General features: G+C 47.9%; 1 protein-coding gene and 1 long non-coding RNA gene across 8 annotated transcripts in view; both read left to right on the top strand.

Moving 5' to 3' along the window:
* Positions 1-9,828, top strand: part of LOC128075462 (uncharacterized) — a 33,503-nt gene extending 23,675 nt beyond the window's left edge. Inside the window, exon 6 of the long non-coding RNA XR_008203838.1 lies at positions 6,026-9,828. This is a non-coding gene — a long non-coding RNA (uncharacterized LOC128075462). The remainder of the gene's footprint in view (positions 1-6,025) is intronic.
* A 1,536-nt stretch (positions 9,829-11,364) lies between these two features.
* Positions 11,365-16,530, top strand: part of NEO1 (neogenin 1) — a 177,251-nt gene continuing 172,085 nt past the window's right edge. For 3 of the 7 annotated variants that reach the window (XM_052672231.1, XM_052672229.1, XM_052672228.1), the window contains exon 1: positions 11,367-11,693. In XM_052672231.1, coding sequence (XP_052528191.1) covers positions 11,579-11,693 — 115 coding nt within the window. In that variant the 5' untranslated portion in view covers positions 11,367-11,578. Of the gene's footprint in view, positions 11,694-16,530 lie in introns of all 7 variants that reach the window. The other 4 variants (XM_052672234.1, XM_052672232.1, XM_052672230.1 and 1 more) reach the window with 2 other exon arrangements.

Here is a 16,530-nt window from a genome sequence, read left to right as displayed (position 1 = left end):
AGCCTTTTGGAAGACAGAAAGTGAAACAGGAAAGAAGTCCTGGCAGGGAGCAAGGGCTGGGTGAAGCCCAGAATGGGAACAACAGAGGGTGCTGCAGGTCACAGCTGAGCAGAGCTGCTGTGCAGACAGGGTGAGACAGGAACATGCCTCAGCTAAGGTGCAAGGGTGCAGTTCTGATCCTTGGTGGTGGTGCGATGCTAGCTTGATGGTTGTGTGGGAATGATGGGTCAGGAAGGACTGACGGGCAGATGGATAATGCCAGACATCAGGCAGCAATGTTCGTGTGCCCTTTTAAAATCAGGTCAGGCAGAGTGCTGATTTCTCCTCCTAAACAAGAGGGCTGTTTCGCTGTGGCTCTCAAGCAGCTTGAGAGCTTATCTGTGTGGGCTGGGGCTGCTGTAGGGCAGAGGAGGGGATGCACTCATGCCAAAATCCACGTGCATACAGGTACCCTCCAGCTTGATGCACAAATCTGGATTTTGCCTTTGTGAACGTTTGCCAATTATAACATATCATGTGTGTCAATAGTGCCTCTAACTTGCCTTAATACCTTTTTATGAGAATAAAATTTGTTCTTATATGGTGCTTTTCATGCTTGAGGCAGTTCAAAGCGCTTCGCTAAGCACAGTAATGAGTTAGATCTGGGGAGCATAGTGATTGTGTAGGGAAATACAGGGACTATTATGTGCTCTGCAATAATTCACAGAGCCGCCTATGCTAGAAACTGTTTTATTTATTGAAGGAAGGAATGTTGGCTGGGTCTCGTGGTTGTCCTCTGGAAGATTTTAATGATCTTTAGCTTCCACGCAGAAAGGCACCTCTGAGAAGCTGTTGCTGAGGGAGCTGGCTGGGGGAATGGCACGGCCTGCTCTGCAGTGCCACGGTGTCAGCCGGGGTGAGGGGGTGACATCAGTTGCAGCCCTTAAGCCTAAGATTCACCTTTCTCAAGCATATTACATCTCTCTAAATCCTATCCGCACCTTCAGGCTGCTTCTATTATTTGATGTCCTCTTTTACCTTACTTTAGTTGTAAAATACTTTTTTGTGCTGAACCTTCCACCCCTAGGTCTTGAAGGAGGTCTGCTGAGTCCAACAATGACACTGAAGCACTGTGAAGGTATTGCTGTGCTCCACAGAAACGAAGGGAGGTTTAAGGTTATGTCCAGACATGTGACATGAAATCTGTGCTGTATGAGCGATAACGCAGCACTTGTTCTCCGTGCCCAGTCAGGGAGGAGGATACCAGGTCCTTGTGCCTGCCTTCTGCAGAGGAGGAGAGGCACAGGCTGTGGAGGCTTCTCCCTCTGCCCCTCCTCTCCTTTGAGAGCTTGCTGTAGGTCGTTTTGGAGAACAGCTTTATCCCAGGTGTACGACTGCATGGACTCCATGTGGAGTCCAGTCCTCAAATCTGTGTCTCTTTACTTTTCCTAGGAAAGGCAGATGAACCCTAGCACACAGCCCTAAGCTTCTGTGGGTATGTAGTGGTGGCTGGGGAACTCTTCCTACTGTTAGATAGGCCTTGATGTTGGAAGATGTACATTAGCCACTTCTGCAGTGTCTCTCCAAAGGAAGCCAGCTTTTCCCTACTGCTGTACAATCACAGAAACCTAATTAAGAGAGCGAGTGGAGTCAAACAGGAAGATGCTTCCCTCTAGGTGCTGTCTCAGCACACACATCTTCAGAAGCTTGTTGCTCACACAGTGAGCTGGCCTGTGCAGCTTTTGGTGAGTGCATTCAGCTCACCAGAGTGTTTGGTGTGATGACAGAGGCCCGTGGCATCCCCTCTGCACGTAGCAGAAGAGTTTAAGAAAGTTTGTTTGGTATGTGTGATGCCCTGGGAAGCATCCAGTGGTCCAGGAAAGCCTCAAAATTCCTCCTGAAGCCTCTTACATCACACCTCCTGGGTACAAAGAGAATTTACATGACTTTTCGGCATCCCCTGCCTGCCCAGTGATTTGTGGGTTAACTACAAATACAGTCTGGGGTTCAGGGCACCAGAGGGCTTCAGACTGCGCGCAGGCAGGGCAGCCCTGCTGACAGGAATGGAGCTGGTCATTTGGGAATGTAAACAGAGGCTGACTTATTACTGAGTTAACTTGCTCATGATGGTAAAGATAATGATAGAAAAGTGTCACTTCAGGCTCCTTGTGAATGGGTGGAGGTGTTAGTAGCTTGAACTGTCCGGAGCAAAACTACTCCCAGCTAAGGCTGTATGTAAAGACCAGTACTATCTCTAATTGAAACCAGACAAAACATTCAAGCAGTCAGCCTACCAGCAATTCATGAAAAGTGGAACACAAATGCTTTTTGTATAAGCATTAATCTTTATGCCTCACTGGGGTCGTAAGTGCTAGTGAGAGTGCAAGGAGAGAATTCAGCTTGGTCAGCACTGGTCTGTAAAGATCTATGTCCAGTTTTGCACTTAGCTCTGTTTATCTGGGGCTATTAATTAGCTCCTTTCAGCTTCCCTGTGAAGATCTGTACGTTAGTTCTGCAAAATGCTCCTGCACATAAAGATCTGTCATTGATTGCTTGGGCAGCTAAATTGGGTAGACAGTTCACTACTCGAAGGTATCTTAACTTTGCATTCTTTTCTGCTAGGGCAGGAATACTGGGGATGACTTCAATCTCATTGTAATCTCCTTGTACACACTGCTTTTCTAATTTCATGCCTAGGTATGGCATTTCCATTACAAAGGAGTTTTGTTGGTTGAGCTCTACTGGTCTGGGTCTTTCAGAAGCTGATCTGAGCCTTTGGTCATGTGCTTCTGCTCTCCTCCCGCAGAACAAAACATCACCTACGCAGATCCTAGGCTATCAAAGCCCATGAAACAGTTCAAGTGCCAAACACAACCCAAATGGCTGCCTGAGAAAATTATGTCTCCCATAGGGGCTATTGAATATGCACAAACGTGTGCTCTGTTTTCCTAACGTGTCTGTCAGAACCCCGCTGATGCCTCCAGCAGAGAGAAATATTTGGCATAGTCCACTTCCCCCCAACTTTACTCTTTACAGGAAACAGAAAATGTTTTTCTTTTTCCTATGTATTTATTTGTGCTCGACTGTAATCACAAAGGGTTATATTTTTCCCCTTTCTCTGGTGACCCATGAGTGTCCACTTGCTGTTAGTTCTGCATTTCCTTTTATCTTTCACAGAGCTGTGAGCCTTTTCACCCCTTCCTCTAATGTCTGCTGTATTTCACACAAGAATTTTATGTAGGAGATGAGCTTTACGATAGGAGAGCTCTGTTCAGCTTTACTCAGCACCCTGTGCAGACTTCCCTATTTTTTTTAAATCCTCACTATTGTTCAGGTGCTCCGGTGAAGGTATTTTTCTAATGTGAAAAGGCTTTTCAGCACAGCTGTAGAGGCTGCTAATATTTCAGGCCATCTCTTTTGCTGTCTGTTGGTTCCCCACGCATTTAACAGCAAAATCCTTTAGTTGGAAAGAAGGTCACTGTGAGCACTGACTTGAAGCACTTCACTCACTTCTGCCCATTTTCAAGAGACTGCTCGTAGCCTTTGGAGCTAATTAGCGCTGCTCCTCGTTGGCGCACAACTTCCAGTTACTGACTTTCCCTTCATCTTTCAGGCTGTGGTTTGTTCACGTTCTGCTACAGCGTCACCCTGCCCGCTTTGGGACCTTGAAGTACTGTGAGTGGGGATTTGGTCTGCTGTGCTGGCGTTTGCATATTCCTGGTGTCGTCACCTGTCATCGCCTTGGTGTCATCCCACCTCTTTTTCCAAAGGTGGAGCTGCTTTTTGTTGCTCACTCCGCTGTTCCGCTGCGTGCGTTCTTTGCTTCTGAGCACTGCAGACCTCTGCCCTACTCCCTTCTGTTGCAGACTTTTGCCTTCTCCCAGTCAGCAATAGTAGGGAGCTGGTGACTTTCCAGTACGTTTTTAAAAGGTTGGTTTGCTGACCTCAGACCCCGTAAAAAGTGGTCTTCAAGTCAGCTGCTGTGGTTCAACAGACCCATTGTGGGACTTACTGATGCCCACGTTGTGAGTCAGAAATCTGCTACTGAGCGGTTTGTTCTCAAACCCAGTCAGATCTGATCACTTACCTGAGTTCAATTTGCTTTTCAACTTTGCAAATACATTATTCAGGTTAAAGAATCATAGAGCTTTCTGTGCTTAGTCCTTCTAGTATGGACGTAATTACTGTTATTTTTAGGTGAGATGCAAGATTTTGTAAGCTGAGCACAATACGTGAGTTCTGCTCTTCAGTAAAAGCACACATTAACAGCAGTAGTAGCAGTAAACATCAGAAACATGTCAGTAATCCTAGACATTGTCTTCCCTATGCTGTCTTTTCTGCAAGTACTTCCTAGAATGACCTGGCAGCAGGAGAGGTAGTGGCTCACGCAGATATGGTGACAACAATGCCAGAAGGACCAGATGACTGTTGCCTGATACCTGATGAGTGCAGCAGAGGTCAGAAGGAAAAAGCTGGACTACCATTAGAAAGAGTGGTTTAGACAAAGCTAACAGATCGTGAAGCAAGCATCAGCCTGAAAGAGGGCTTTGAAGGCAGATTGCAGCCATTTGGGGGCTAGAAAAACAGCAGATTTGTGGGAAAGCTTTTCTTCCTTTGTCAAATATATCTTATTTGTTACCTGCCTCAGAGGGCTCACATCTGAAAAATACAGTTTCTCTTCTTCATAGAATGTAAATGTTCATTCCAGACGATACAGACATAAACCTCAAATTCTTTTCAGCCCTCAACGAAGATTTTTCAACATGGAATGCAAATCATTTTGAGAAATTGCTTCTCACTGAATACATCCACTTCTGTACTTTCAGAAATGAAGGCTACTTCTGATATCCTCAGCCTCTTTCTCTACTAATTCTCCTTTTTTGGCAATGTAAGTTTATTCCAAACTTTTAAATTCTCTCCAGTCTTTGGTAACGATCCGTTTTAGCTCAGTGCCTTTGGGAGTGTGTAGGCATCCTGCTTTTCTGCAAATTCTATCCTGTTTTGAGCATTTTCCCTCCAGATTTCCCTGCCAGCACGTACCTCGCCCTGCACTGGAGGAGGACATTTCAACCTTGGGTCCTCAGAGCATCTTCCCAAAAATGTGTGTTAGTGGAGGGGTGGTAGTTGGAACGACAGACTGGGCAGCATTTTCTTTCAGTGTGGCACCGGTTTGCTGGGAAGTGGTTCAGCCCTTGTCCTCTTTTTGGGTGAGGCATGTGGCTGCCAACGGGCAGCGACCTTCCAAAGCCACTGATCTCTGTTGGTGCGAACCAGAAACCTCATTTAGGTCTCTGTAGTTCCCACTGCTCCCTTTAGTGTTTCTGAATGTCTTTGTGTCTCTCTTGGACACAAAGTCACATTCTGACCTCTTTGAAACTCATTTCATATTTCTAAGAATCGATAGACTTCAAATGCAGTAGCAGAAATACCAGCTAGTCAATAAGTCCAGTCAAGTTAAGTTAGGAGTAAAAACAGCGTGTTGTAAGGGCAGCGTTTTCCTAAGGAACTGCTATTTGGGCTTATTTGTTGTTTCAATTAGTCTGATTTACTGGCTCAGTCAGGGGGCTGCAGCCTGTAGCACTCAGACTGTAATTTGATTTCTAAAGCTGCCATTCAGGTGCTAAGGAAATAAAAATATGTGATAAAACCACATTGTGACAGCAGACATATAGATCCTGATGTGCTTAATGTGCAGCATGACTGTCAGGAAGATGCAGCAGTTTGTGGCAGGATCACCCACATTTCATATCCCATCAGAGTTGCATGTTTTGCTCTCCTGGCTTTCATCACCGGTCTCCTGGGAGGAGCATGGAGAAGTGGCAGGATGGTGGTGTTTTTCCAGAGCTGTTGCCCCGAAGGGATGTTTAAGCAAAAAAAGAAAGTAAAATTAATGTGTGTGAAAAGTGCCAGATTGACAGCCTTAGCGAGTCGAACACTTTACCTATTTGAAGGCTGCCCACGTTTTATCTGCTAGAGCTGTCAGTGTGCTACCACTCCTCTGTGTGAAATGCATTCTTGTTTTTAAAACTGCCCCTTCTTTCTCCAGATTGCTCAGTCCTGCGTCCAAGAGAGTCAGAGAGCACTGATGGGGTGAGGAGCTGAACTTCTGTGAACCAGGAAGAAACGCCAGCAAACTTGCGCTGATTTTGGAGATGCTCGAAATTTGCAAGAGGTTAGAAATGATTTTACAATAAAATTTATGCCAAATGATTCAAGGCGTAGCTCTGCTTTCAAACTAGAAGCTGCTGGGAACAGAAGCTTGTTTCTCTCCTTAGCAAATCAGGGCTGAATCAGCATCACTGCTGCTACCCTCTGCAAGGGGACTTCCTCACTCTCCTCTACGAGCTCCATAACCATGCACTCCTCTGGACTTCTGCAGCAGCAGCACGGCTCCCTGCCTTTCTTGGCCTCCATTCCTCCAGGAAAAATAAACAAATCCAGTATCTCTTCCATGAAGAACCCAATTACATTTTATAGAAATTCCTTCACAGTGTTTGCAAGGGTGATGAGATTCAGAGTAGCATTCCAGTTGCAGGAAGCAGACCTAAAACTCTGGCTTGAAAGGGATACCTGAGAAGCTATGGACAAATCAGTCGCACTACAGCTGGACTCTGTCCCGGTCCACATCTATAATCTAATGTCAGTATTCTTCCCTGTTTCTGCAGATCATCATCCCAGCCTTCACTACATCTTACTAATGACATGTGCCATTGTTTCTGAACTCTTAAATTACCCGACTGAAGTAATTTTGTTCATCTTTACAGTGCTGCCACGAGTTTCTGTGACTTCTCTGACTTCAGTTTTTGCAATTTCAAATAGAAATACTTTAGTCAGTATTCACAACAGGGGCTCCTGGAATCATTATGTATACATATATCTTTTCAGTTTTAAATATCTAGATTAGGAAAGTGAGATAGAAGCCATCTGTGAGTGACCTCCAACAGCACTAGAGACGTACAGGGGCTGAAGTTATCGACTGTACCTTTCCTTGGTTCATTTTTCCTTCTGCCTTCTCTGAGGAAAGGGCTTGCTTTTACTGAGTGGTTGTACAGTGCCTAATACAATAGGACCAACCTCAGGTAAGACCTTTAGGCACTCCCATTATATGAATGAGAACAAGATTGTTGGTGTCAGTAATTAACATTCTTGTGGGATTGTTGGAAATGCTTTGGGATAAACACCACCTGGAATCCTTGCCTGGCTTATGTGGTTTTTAAGCTGCAGAGGAGGCTGATCCTGTTCACATGAGGGGGCATGGACCCTCTGTCTCTCCTCTTTTTGGGCACAGAAAGAGTCTTTCAGTCCAAAAATGCAATACAGAACCTCAGTGAGAAGGGGGAGGCCTGGAAAAGTGAGGGTGTTGCCAACAGGGAAGAAAAATGGGGATCGGTTAGCAGCGTGGCTCCATTAAAGGTCTCACTTGAAGAAAAAAATTCCTATGACAGTCACCAAAACAGAGAGAACAGTACTGAACTGTGTGTAACTGATGACACAGTGAATGCCTGTGGTGCAGGGTCATCCCATGGCAGGCTTCCAGAGATGAATCTTGCTCTGGTTAAGCAGATGGCAAAACTTCCCTTGATTGCCCTTAACGCTTGGCTTTGCCTCTGGTGTTACCTGCATTTCTCTGCCTCTGAGCGCCCAGACAGCCGCATCCCACATCATTATGCAATTCTGATAACCAAGAAATTGTGCTCTACAGTGTGGATTGGATTCAGTAAGCCTTGCATTTTGGATTCTTGGTTTCCTCTATCTGCACCTGAAATCCCTGAGTAAACAAACATAGGATTAGATCTCAACAACTCCTTAGCAGACCAAGCCATTAAAAGCATTTCACACCAGCTGCTCCGCTCCCATTTCGGACTCTATTAAACACCAAGTCAAGCAAAGGAGTTCACTCTTCCTTTCAGACTTCTGGGAAACAACTGATCATGGTGACTGTGGAATGTTTGCCTCCATTTGTGACCCCCTCCAGTGAGGAGCTGGTATTATCTGGCCGTTGACATCAGGAACGACGTTAATATGTGCTAGAGTTAGAAGCCTTCTGGCAAACAGCCTACTAACCTAGAATTTGCTCTGCAGTGACAGGAGTATGACTTCTAACCTTGGAGCAGCTTGCAAAACCACATCTGTGAACAATAAATATGAAAAACAGAAAAAAAAATATCTAGTCCCTGTTGAACAATGAAAGAGAGCCCATCATGCTAGACTCTGCAGTGATCAGTACGGCAAGCTATGCAGGCACAATCAAACTGTTTGCCAAAAGTCTGTGGTTGTAACTCCTACCCAAGGGATGCAGCACAGCAGATTAATCTTAAGGTGAGTATCTCACAGATGTAAGTCTTAAACTTAATGAGCCAGGTCCTTATTTATGCTGCAGTTCCTTCTTACCCCAAAATTATCTCTTCCAGCTGCTTGAGGATGTCCAGTAATGGGAAATTCTCTTAATCAGGATTACAATTCTGTGCTAACTCAAGTCCTGCGTAGCAATAGAGAGATTATGTCCAGAGAGGCGGACGTAATGTAGAGTGCAGTCGAACCACTGAATTTTAATTTTATTGCTCTTCTTGTTGGTAACAGCCAGCACAGTGCAACTCACAGCAGCTTGAGAGTGCTTCCAGATCTCACCGGGAGTCAGAAAGGTTCAGTGCTAGCCTCAGGGAGTCACAAAAGGTCAGAGAAACCGTCTTTGTTCTGTAACCTTATTTCTGCACCAAAAAACAGGAGCTTGGCTTTAAATGAGGAAAAACCTCAAGGAAAAGAAAGAAATTTAATCACTGAAATTAAGGTCTTCCTCCAGATCTCCCTCTGGAGAGTACTCTCTGTCTCTGTTGATCACACACGAGCGCAGTGTCAACATTTGAGTGACAGCATTAAATCTTGGTTATAAGGCTTAGATATCTCCAGGAGGAGAAATACATTTTCCACTCTACAGTTTAGAACTAGCTGAGGCAGGTGAGGTAAAAAAAAACTTTCTTCCACTGTTACCAAAGAAAGGAGTTGTTTATGTGTAGATATTAGACATCTGCAGCCTAGAGATGTTCTTTTCTCCTTAAATCCAAGAGTTTCAGAGTTAAGAAGTGCCAATGTTATGGTGGCCTATGCAACTGTGATTTGTTGCCTTTTGTGTATTTGCATTATGATGCACTATTTAATTGTAATTAGATCACACGCTGTTCTTTCGACAGGTTCCCAGCCTTGCTTGTTGTGCAGAATAGACTGTGCTCACTAAGTAATAATTTTATTTTCTCCTTGCTGTTCACTATGTGGCCCGTGCTTTATTTACTGCACGCTATTCAAATATTGTTCTGAAGACAGATTTATTCATTTCCTCCTGGGTTTCTGCTTGGTGCTCATCACTATGGTATCCAAGTGCTTCACAAATTCTAATTCATTTTCTCAACGCTGTTGCAAGAACTGGTATCACCCATGTTTTACAGATGAAGAATCTAGGCATACAGATGGAATAGTAAAAAATATCTTTTAATTTTAGCTATCCAATTAGAAATACTCATGGCCTGATTCTGTCAGAAAATACAACGTGGCAAAGCTGAATAAAACTTAGACAAAGTTGAATAAATTCTCATTTACCACCAGTTCTATCTGTTAGAGTTCTTCACTTCTGCAGATAAGACTTCAAAAAGAATGCCAAACCAGGCCCTAGGCCTTGCAGGCTGCACAACTATTGCATAGCAAACCTCTATCTGGGGCACCATCCTGAGGCTGCAGCGCTTTCCTGGAGCAGCACCCACCGGAGCCACAGCACGGTGCTTGCTTTTCCTGCAGTCCCCTGCAAAGTACATAAAATACCTACATCTAATTTTTATAGGAAATTAAGTTATTTGGGCTTTTACTTTTGTTCCTTCACATTGATTCAACATCAGAGCCAGGCCTATCTGTTTGTGTTGGCAACATTTATTCTGGTATTTCATAACTTGGGAGTGTTTTGTAGCCTAACTAATGTTGCTTTAATGTAGTTTGCCATGTCTGTTTCTCTCTCGTATAGAGGCAACCTTAAAAACAAAACAAAACAACACCACAGCAATGTAATCCAGTGTTAAACTGGTATCTATGTAGGCCATCAGCAATGTGGAAATTTGCTCTAAAAGTGGAAAAAAATAGCTTGGCTCTCCTGCACACAGTCCAGCACTGTAAGAGGGTGATGAATGCTCCCAGTGCATCTCAGACTCTTGCTGCCAGTAGATGTGACAGTTTTCCAGATGGTCTTCATTCCCATTTTTCTCCTGCTCCTCTTCTGTTTCTGACTCTTCTCCCAGCAGGCTGGTTCCAGGCTTGTGCACATGCTTCATCCCTCCCTGCAGACAGAGCCCCTCTCCAGCCCAACTCCTTCCCATTGCCCTGGAGAACCTGTCTTTCTCCAGGCCCTTTGTGCCTGCCAACTTCCCCGACCCACTTCTCGTCCCACCGCATGTCACGGCAGGAGCAGGGATCACGGCAGGAACTCCCTGCTCGCATTGCTGGAAGCAGGGAGAGGACCAGAAGGACAGGTTCCCTGCTCAGCCTGGCTGCACTCAGACTTGGCATGGAGCAGGGCAGCGGGGAACTGGGGAACTGGAACGGCAGGTCTGGCTCTGCTCCCTGGGGCTGCGACTACTCTGCAAGCGTGAAACCGCTGCAGGATGGCACTGGTGAACCCCACAAGCAACAGCAGTGTGCTCAGAAGGTTTTTCCACAGAGCTGTGAGGAAACGTCTCTCATGAGGCGACCCTTGTGCTTTGTAGGCCCAAATAACCTTTTCCTCTGGCTTGACAGAAGGGACGATGGCAGTTCTGAAGCATAACCCAAGGTATGAACTTTGGGTGCTCTCAGCACAACTGTCTGGCGCTAATAATGGTGACTGAAGATGGGATTTCGCGATGGGAACCGCTAACCATCACAGCGACGCTTCCAGCCCCACCCGTTCTTCAGCCTGAGCCACAACCAGACCTCCTCAGGAGGAGGCAACCCGCGGCTGGAACACTCCAGGATGCCGCCAGCAGAGAACAAACCCACATCCTGACAGAACACTGGACAAAAAGATGCGGGTTTTTAGTGCGGGACGGCCGCTTTATGGAGAGATGCAGCCCAGGAGCAGCGTTTCACTGTCGCAGCGCCCCAGTAACGCTACCTATCGCAGGGCTGCCCTCCAAGATAGAGAACGCGCCCGTGCCGGTTTAAGGTGGGGATTCAGGGCGGGGCGGCACGGCGTCCCGCGCAGGCGCTGTGGTGGGCGGGCGGGCGCGCGCACACCTGGCGCTGAGGGGGGGCTGCGGGGCCGGGGGGCGGTGACGCCTCAGCGCGGGCGCATGCGCGGACGGGAGGGGGAGGGCGGGGCGGGCCGGGGGCGGGAGTAAGGGAGGGGCGGGGCGGGCGGCCCCTCTGCTCCGTGTGAGGGAGCCGCGGAGCGCGGCGCCGGGATTGGGACCGCGGACCGGCCCGCGATGGAGTGAGCCTACTGCAGCCTGTCTGCCTGCCGCCCGCTCGGAGAGGCGCGGGGCCTGAGAGCGGGGAGCGAGGCGCGGGCCGGCGGCAGGAGGAGCCCCCCGGGGAGGAGGGGCCGGCGCTGGGAGCGCGGCTGCGGGGCGCGGGGCGCGGAGCGATGGCGGCGGGGCGAGCGCGGCGGCTGCTCGGCTCCCTCTGGCTGGCGCTGCTCCTCGGGCAGCCGCAGCCCTCGGCCGCCGCCGCGCGGAGCGGCCCCCGGAACCCCCTGACAGGTACGGGGAGCGGCGGAGGGAGCGGGGGGCGGCGGTGGGGGGCGGCGGGGGCAGAGCGCCCCGCCCCGGGCTGCTTTTATTTCCCATTCTGTGATTTGGTATCTATTTTTTTTGTGCGTGTTTGTGGTTATTATTTTTTTTTTTAACTGTTATTTTTTTTTCCCTCCGTTCTCCAGCCGCACTTGTCCGAGCCGGACGGGGCCGGTGGAGGCCACTGCGCAGCTCCGCGGGGCGCACCTGGGGCCGGGCGGGGGTCGGGGCCACCTGCGGCGGGGGGCGCTGGGCGCTGAGCGCTGATCGGGGCCGGCCGCACTGCGCGCCCCTCTGCGCCGTGCCGCGGCTCTCTGGGCTTTGGCGGCCGTCATCCCGTCCGGATGGAGCGTAGCGGGCGGCCCTCCGATGGGCCTTGGTGAAGGGAGTTGGGTCGGAGCCGCGCCGTAGTTTTGCGGCAGCGTTATAATCAAATGACGGCTTGGAAAAAACTTTGGCGTTCCTCGTCGGCGGAGCTTAAAAAGGATCTCGCGTGTGGAGTGCTGGATTTTATTTCGAAGCGGCCCCCCGTTGGGTCCTGGCGTTTCCGGAGGGAGCCGGGAGCCGGCAGGTAGCGGTGCCGCTGTCCTGTTGGCATCGCGCTGGGCAGAGCCGGTCCTCCTGATGTCATCCTGTGGCGGGGAACACGTTGACTTAACCTCTGCCGTTGCCCGAGCTCTGCGGATTCCACCTCTGAAGATTGCTGTTTTTTTTTTTTCTTTTCCCTTTTGAGAAATCAAGGATTAGATACAAACATCTTTGTATCTCTGTAATAGTTACTGTTTTCATGTGCAGTTCTGTTTGGGTGTTTGCTGCTCTGCTGGCAGCTCGCTGTAGCGATGTAGTCATGTTGGGTGCTCTCAGCTGCATGAAATAACATCCTTTATGGTTTGAAGCCATCAAAAGGGCAGGTGAAGACATAGCCATTAACACTAAAGGGATGAGTTAAGCCAGCAGTGCACAGAAATACTCAAAATATTCATTGAGGCTATGTGTGTCAGAGCGAGAGTTTGGAAGCAGCAGTGTGACGGCACTGGAAGTTCAGTGCACCTCATTGCCTCCTCTCTTCATCTTGTGGAGCGTGTTCTTGCACTGCAGCCATGTGCTGCCCCATCCCACCCACACAAGGATAGGAGTCAGGGTTTCCTCTGAGGGGAAAGTCCGTTGCTCCCTGAGAGTGGAGTCCGTGAAGGACAGCCTTGGTTCTTTGTCCCTATGAGGAGGTGAGATGCTTCTTGCACAGCAGAACTTCATCACGCTTGCTCCCATCTGATCTGTAGTAGGTTTTTTTCCTAAATAAGAGATGTTCCACATACATTCATATTTGGCAAGCGGGAGAAGGGCATTCAAATCCCTCTGTGCTGGTGTTAGAGGGAATCAGATACAAATGTTCCACATCGTGCACAGAGGTCCTCTCTGTTGTCATTTAGACACTGGGGTGGCAGTGCTGCGCTCCTGTTGATGTGTTCTAGGCGTGGGGATGACGGTGCTGTGCTCCTAGTGATGTGTTCTAGGCATGGTGGTCTTCTGCTCCCTGTTGCTGTGTTCTGGGTGCAGGGGTGCTGCTCCCACGCTTCCCATTGTTGTGTTCTAGGCATGACAGTGCTGTGCCCTTGTTTTTGTGTGGTAGATGTGGGGTGGCAGTGCTATGCACCCCATCAGTGTGTTCTGGGTGTGGGGGTGGTGGTCCTGTTGTTGGTTGTGGCCCATCAGTGCACACGGCGAGGCAGAGGACCACGTGGTTTGGCCTTGATGAAAGGTAGATGTGTGCCTCTGCATCACGAGACTGAAGTGTTTTGTGTCCAGAAGGAATAGTGTTCTGTTTCTGAGCCTTCTGGGGTTGATAAAAAGATACAAAAGAGCAGAAGTTGGAGGTCTGGAAGGCCACGTTCTTCATAGCAGTGAATGTTTCAGTGACATTTGATTCCATCTATAAATAGGCAGTCATTGCTCTCTGAAGAAGAAAAGAGTATAGCAGAATTATTTTAGGAAGAAAAATGTGTAACTTAAAGCATTTTTTTCGAGTGTCTGGAAACATGAGCCTGTGTCACAATCGATCTGGTTGCTTTGTGTGTGAGGTGAAGTGAGCTGCTTGTTTCAGAGGTAGGACAGCATTTCACTTAGCTGAGGGGATAAAGCCCAACCAGAGTAGAAGCAAGGAGTGAGCATCGGCTCCTGCCTCGTGTTACTTTGAAACGTACTTGAGATAAGCGTGGAAACTTTGATCTAAACAGGATTACATTCAGAATAAAACTGAAATTGGTGTCGATTTTAATTATTAATAGAAAAGCTGTGATAAACCGGGTACAGCATTAAGATCGCAGGTGAGATTGTTCAGAAGCAGGAAATTTGTACTCTCGCTGGGGTTGGTGAAGTCCTTGGCACCGGTGCATGCCTTGTTGTTAGGGATAAACTGGTGGTTTGGGAAGTGCCCAGCTGGAAGCAGTGGGAACCAGAGGTGTGCTGGACTCCTGGAGCATAACAGGTGCTCAGCAACATGTTGGCTGCAGCTCCTTGTGCCACGTGTGCTGCTGTGAGGGCTGCCCGTGGTGTGTGGGAGCTGAATGACACAGAAGCAGAGGTTTGCTGGGTGCCTGAGGAATGTAAAGTTGGGATTTCTTTTTGTTCTTCATGCATTTGATGATTTCTAAACGAGCTAAAAACTGAGCACAGATAGGCAGGTTTCAGTTACGTCCCTGCAGCACACATCTCCAGCTGATATCCCCATCATGTGTACACCAGGCTGGTGTGTGCTGGCTGTTGCGTGCCATCTGATATGAGCAGTTTGGTTGCTAGTACTGCTGAGATACGAGTGCCTCAACACTGCTGATTACATGTGTGTATAAATAGGCAAATGGGAAAGGGCTGCTGACCCTGCAGCCTGTGCCTTGTGAGTGAGAACTGCTGTGTGACTCCAGCCGCCTTGCTGAGGGCTTTGTAGCGTGTTGGTGCCTGGTCTGCAGCTGTGAGTGCCCGAGCTGGAGATGCCTTTTGCAGTGTGCGTTGTGTTTGTCGTGATGAAAAGCCCTGAAAGCATGTAACTTGTGCAGCATCAGCCGGAGGAACTGTGGAAGAGTAAAAGCACGTTTTTGCACCATCTGTAGCTCCTGCATAAAATACAGCCAGTGTGTTTGAGCTCACTTTGCATCAGCAAGGAGGAGGTACACCTGAGGTTCCTGCTGATGGCTGGCAGTGCTCCTTCCCTGTGCAGGATCTGCCACAGCTTCCAGGTGCCAGTGAGTGGGAGGGAGGCACTCTGCTTCCATTCACCTTGTGGGGCTGTTGTTACTGGTGTCGGGCTTGCAGGATTAGAATTCAGCCAGCTGCAGGGCCAAGATTGCAGCTTCTTGTGTGTTGAACTTAAATGCTGGTTACAGAGTGGATTTATTTGCTTTCCTATGAATATTAAGAAGTGGGAGTTCAACCCCCTGAAAAAGAACAAATCCTCACGCTGTGTTTGGGGATGCAGGGGGGTAGTGGTGTGTTTGCTGGGAGAGATGCCTCACTTAGGTTGTGTTGCTGATGCAGATCTCTGCTCCTTGAGTGGTTGCATTGATGCTCTGAGGATATTGATCTTTTAAAAAATAATAATTAAATAATTTTTTTTTAAAAAGAGTTCTTAATAGAAAAAACGCCTCGGCACTGTGGAAACAACAGTAATATTTTACTGATTGGATGCTATTGATTTAGTTCTTCAGTTAAATTGCAAAGATGAAAGTGGTAATCCTGATTAATTCCATATAAATAAGTGAGCCCAATTTGTAAGTGTATTGTTGCAGGCTGCTGTTGGAAATCTGAAACCCCAGCTTTATATGCTGTATTTAATTCTGAGTGCTTTTCACCATTTAGTATTCATGCTAAAGACAGCATCTTAATTTTACGAGACAAACAGACCATCAATCTGTGGTAAGCCTTTTTTATCATTGGTAAACCTGCCCTGACCGGGGGGAGGGAACGAGGGCCCTCCAGCTTAGGGGCACTATGGGCCCTGCAGGCCAGGGTCACATCTCTGGGCTCTTCCCCATCACCGTTCCTTTGGGTCAGGCCTGATGCAAATCTTATTTGCTTTTAATACTGATAGAGAAAGCTCCTGTCGTAAAAAGGAGTTCCATTATCATGGGAACAGCCTGCATTTGCTGTCTGGTTTCTCTAAGTCCTGTGTGGGATGGGAACTCGTGTCAGGAGGAGGTGGCTGGAAGTTTCTTGGGTTTTATGCCACTCGTTCCCATGTCCGCACAGCCTCCCCATCTAAACACACCTGTTCTTACAGCATCCTCCACTTCTCACTGCCAGGCTTTGAGCTTTCCTGGTTCAACTTCAGTTTCTTGCTGGGAAGCGAGCAAGACTGAGTGCAGTGTTTTGAGGCAACAGCATGGTGTTATTTATGATGTGACCATATTTATTCCTCCTGTTCCTTGGGCATTCTGGTATTCTAAGTAAGATTTTCTCTCCAGTTGTGAAGTTGATCTAGAGACGGTGAATTTCACGGTAGAGAGAGCTTTTCCCTTCAGAAAGCACCACTCTGCATGCACTGGCGGTGAGTTTTCTTTGCCACGAAGGAGTTTGTGCAGCTGACTGACAGCAGATACCACTGAAGAAATCCACTTGCTCTGCTTTGGCTGGGATTCTTCATTGGCAGGTTCTGACCTGTGGACTGGAGCGCGCTGGGGTACGTGTTAGCTCAGATGAGGGACTTCTTTCTAATCAATCACCTCGAGTCTGAATGATTCAGGCATAGCAACTTCATAATCTCAACTAATAAACATCCTCTTGTCATTAGCTTTGACCAGAGGTCTTCTAAATGCGG

The sequence above is a fragment of the Tympanuchus pallidicinctus genome, unplaced genomic scaffold, assembly GCF_026119805.1.
Source record: "Tympanuchus pallidicinctus isolate F22 unplaced genomic scaffold, pur_lepc_1.0 scaffold12, whole genome shotgun sequence".
Taxonomy (NCBI): Eukaryota; Metazoa; Chordata; class Aves; order Galliformes; family Phasianidae; genus Tympanuchus; species Tympanuchus pallidicinctus.
Note: the sequence above shows the minus strand (reverse complement) of the source record. Positions and strands in the feature narration are given on the sequence as shown.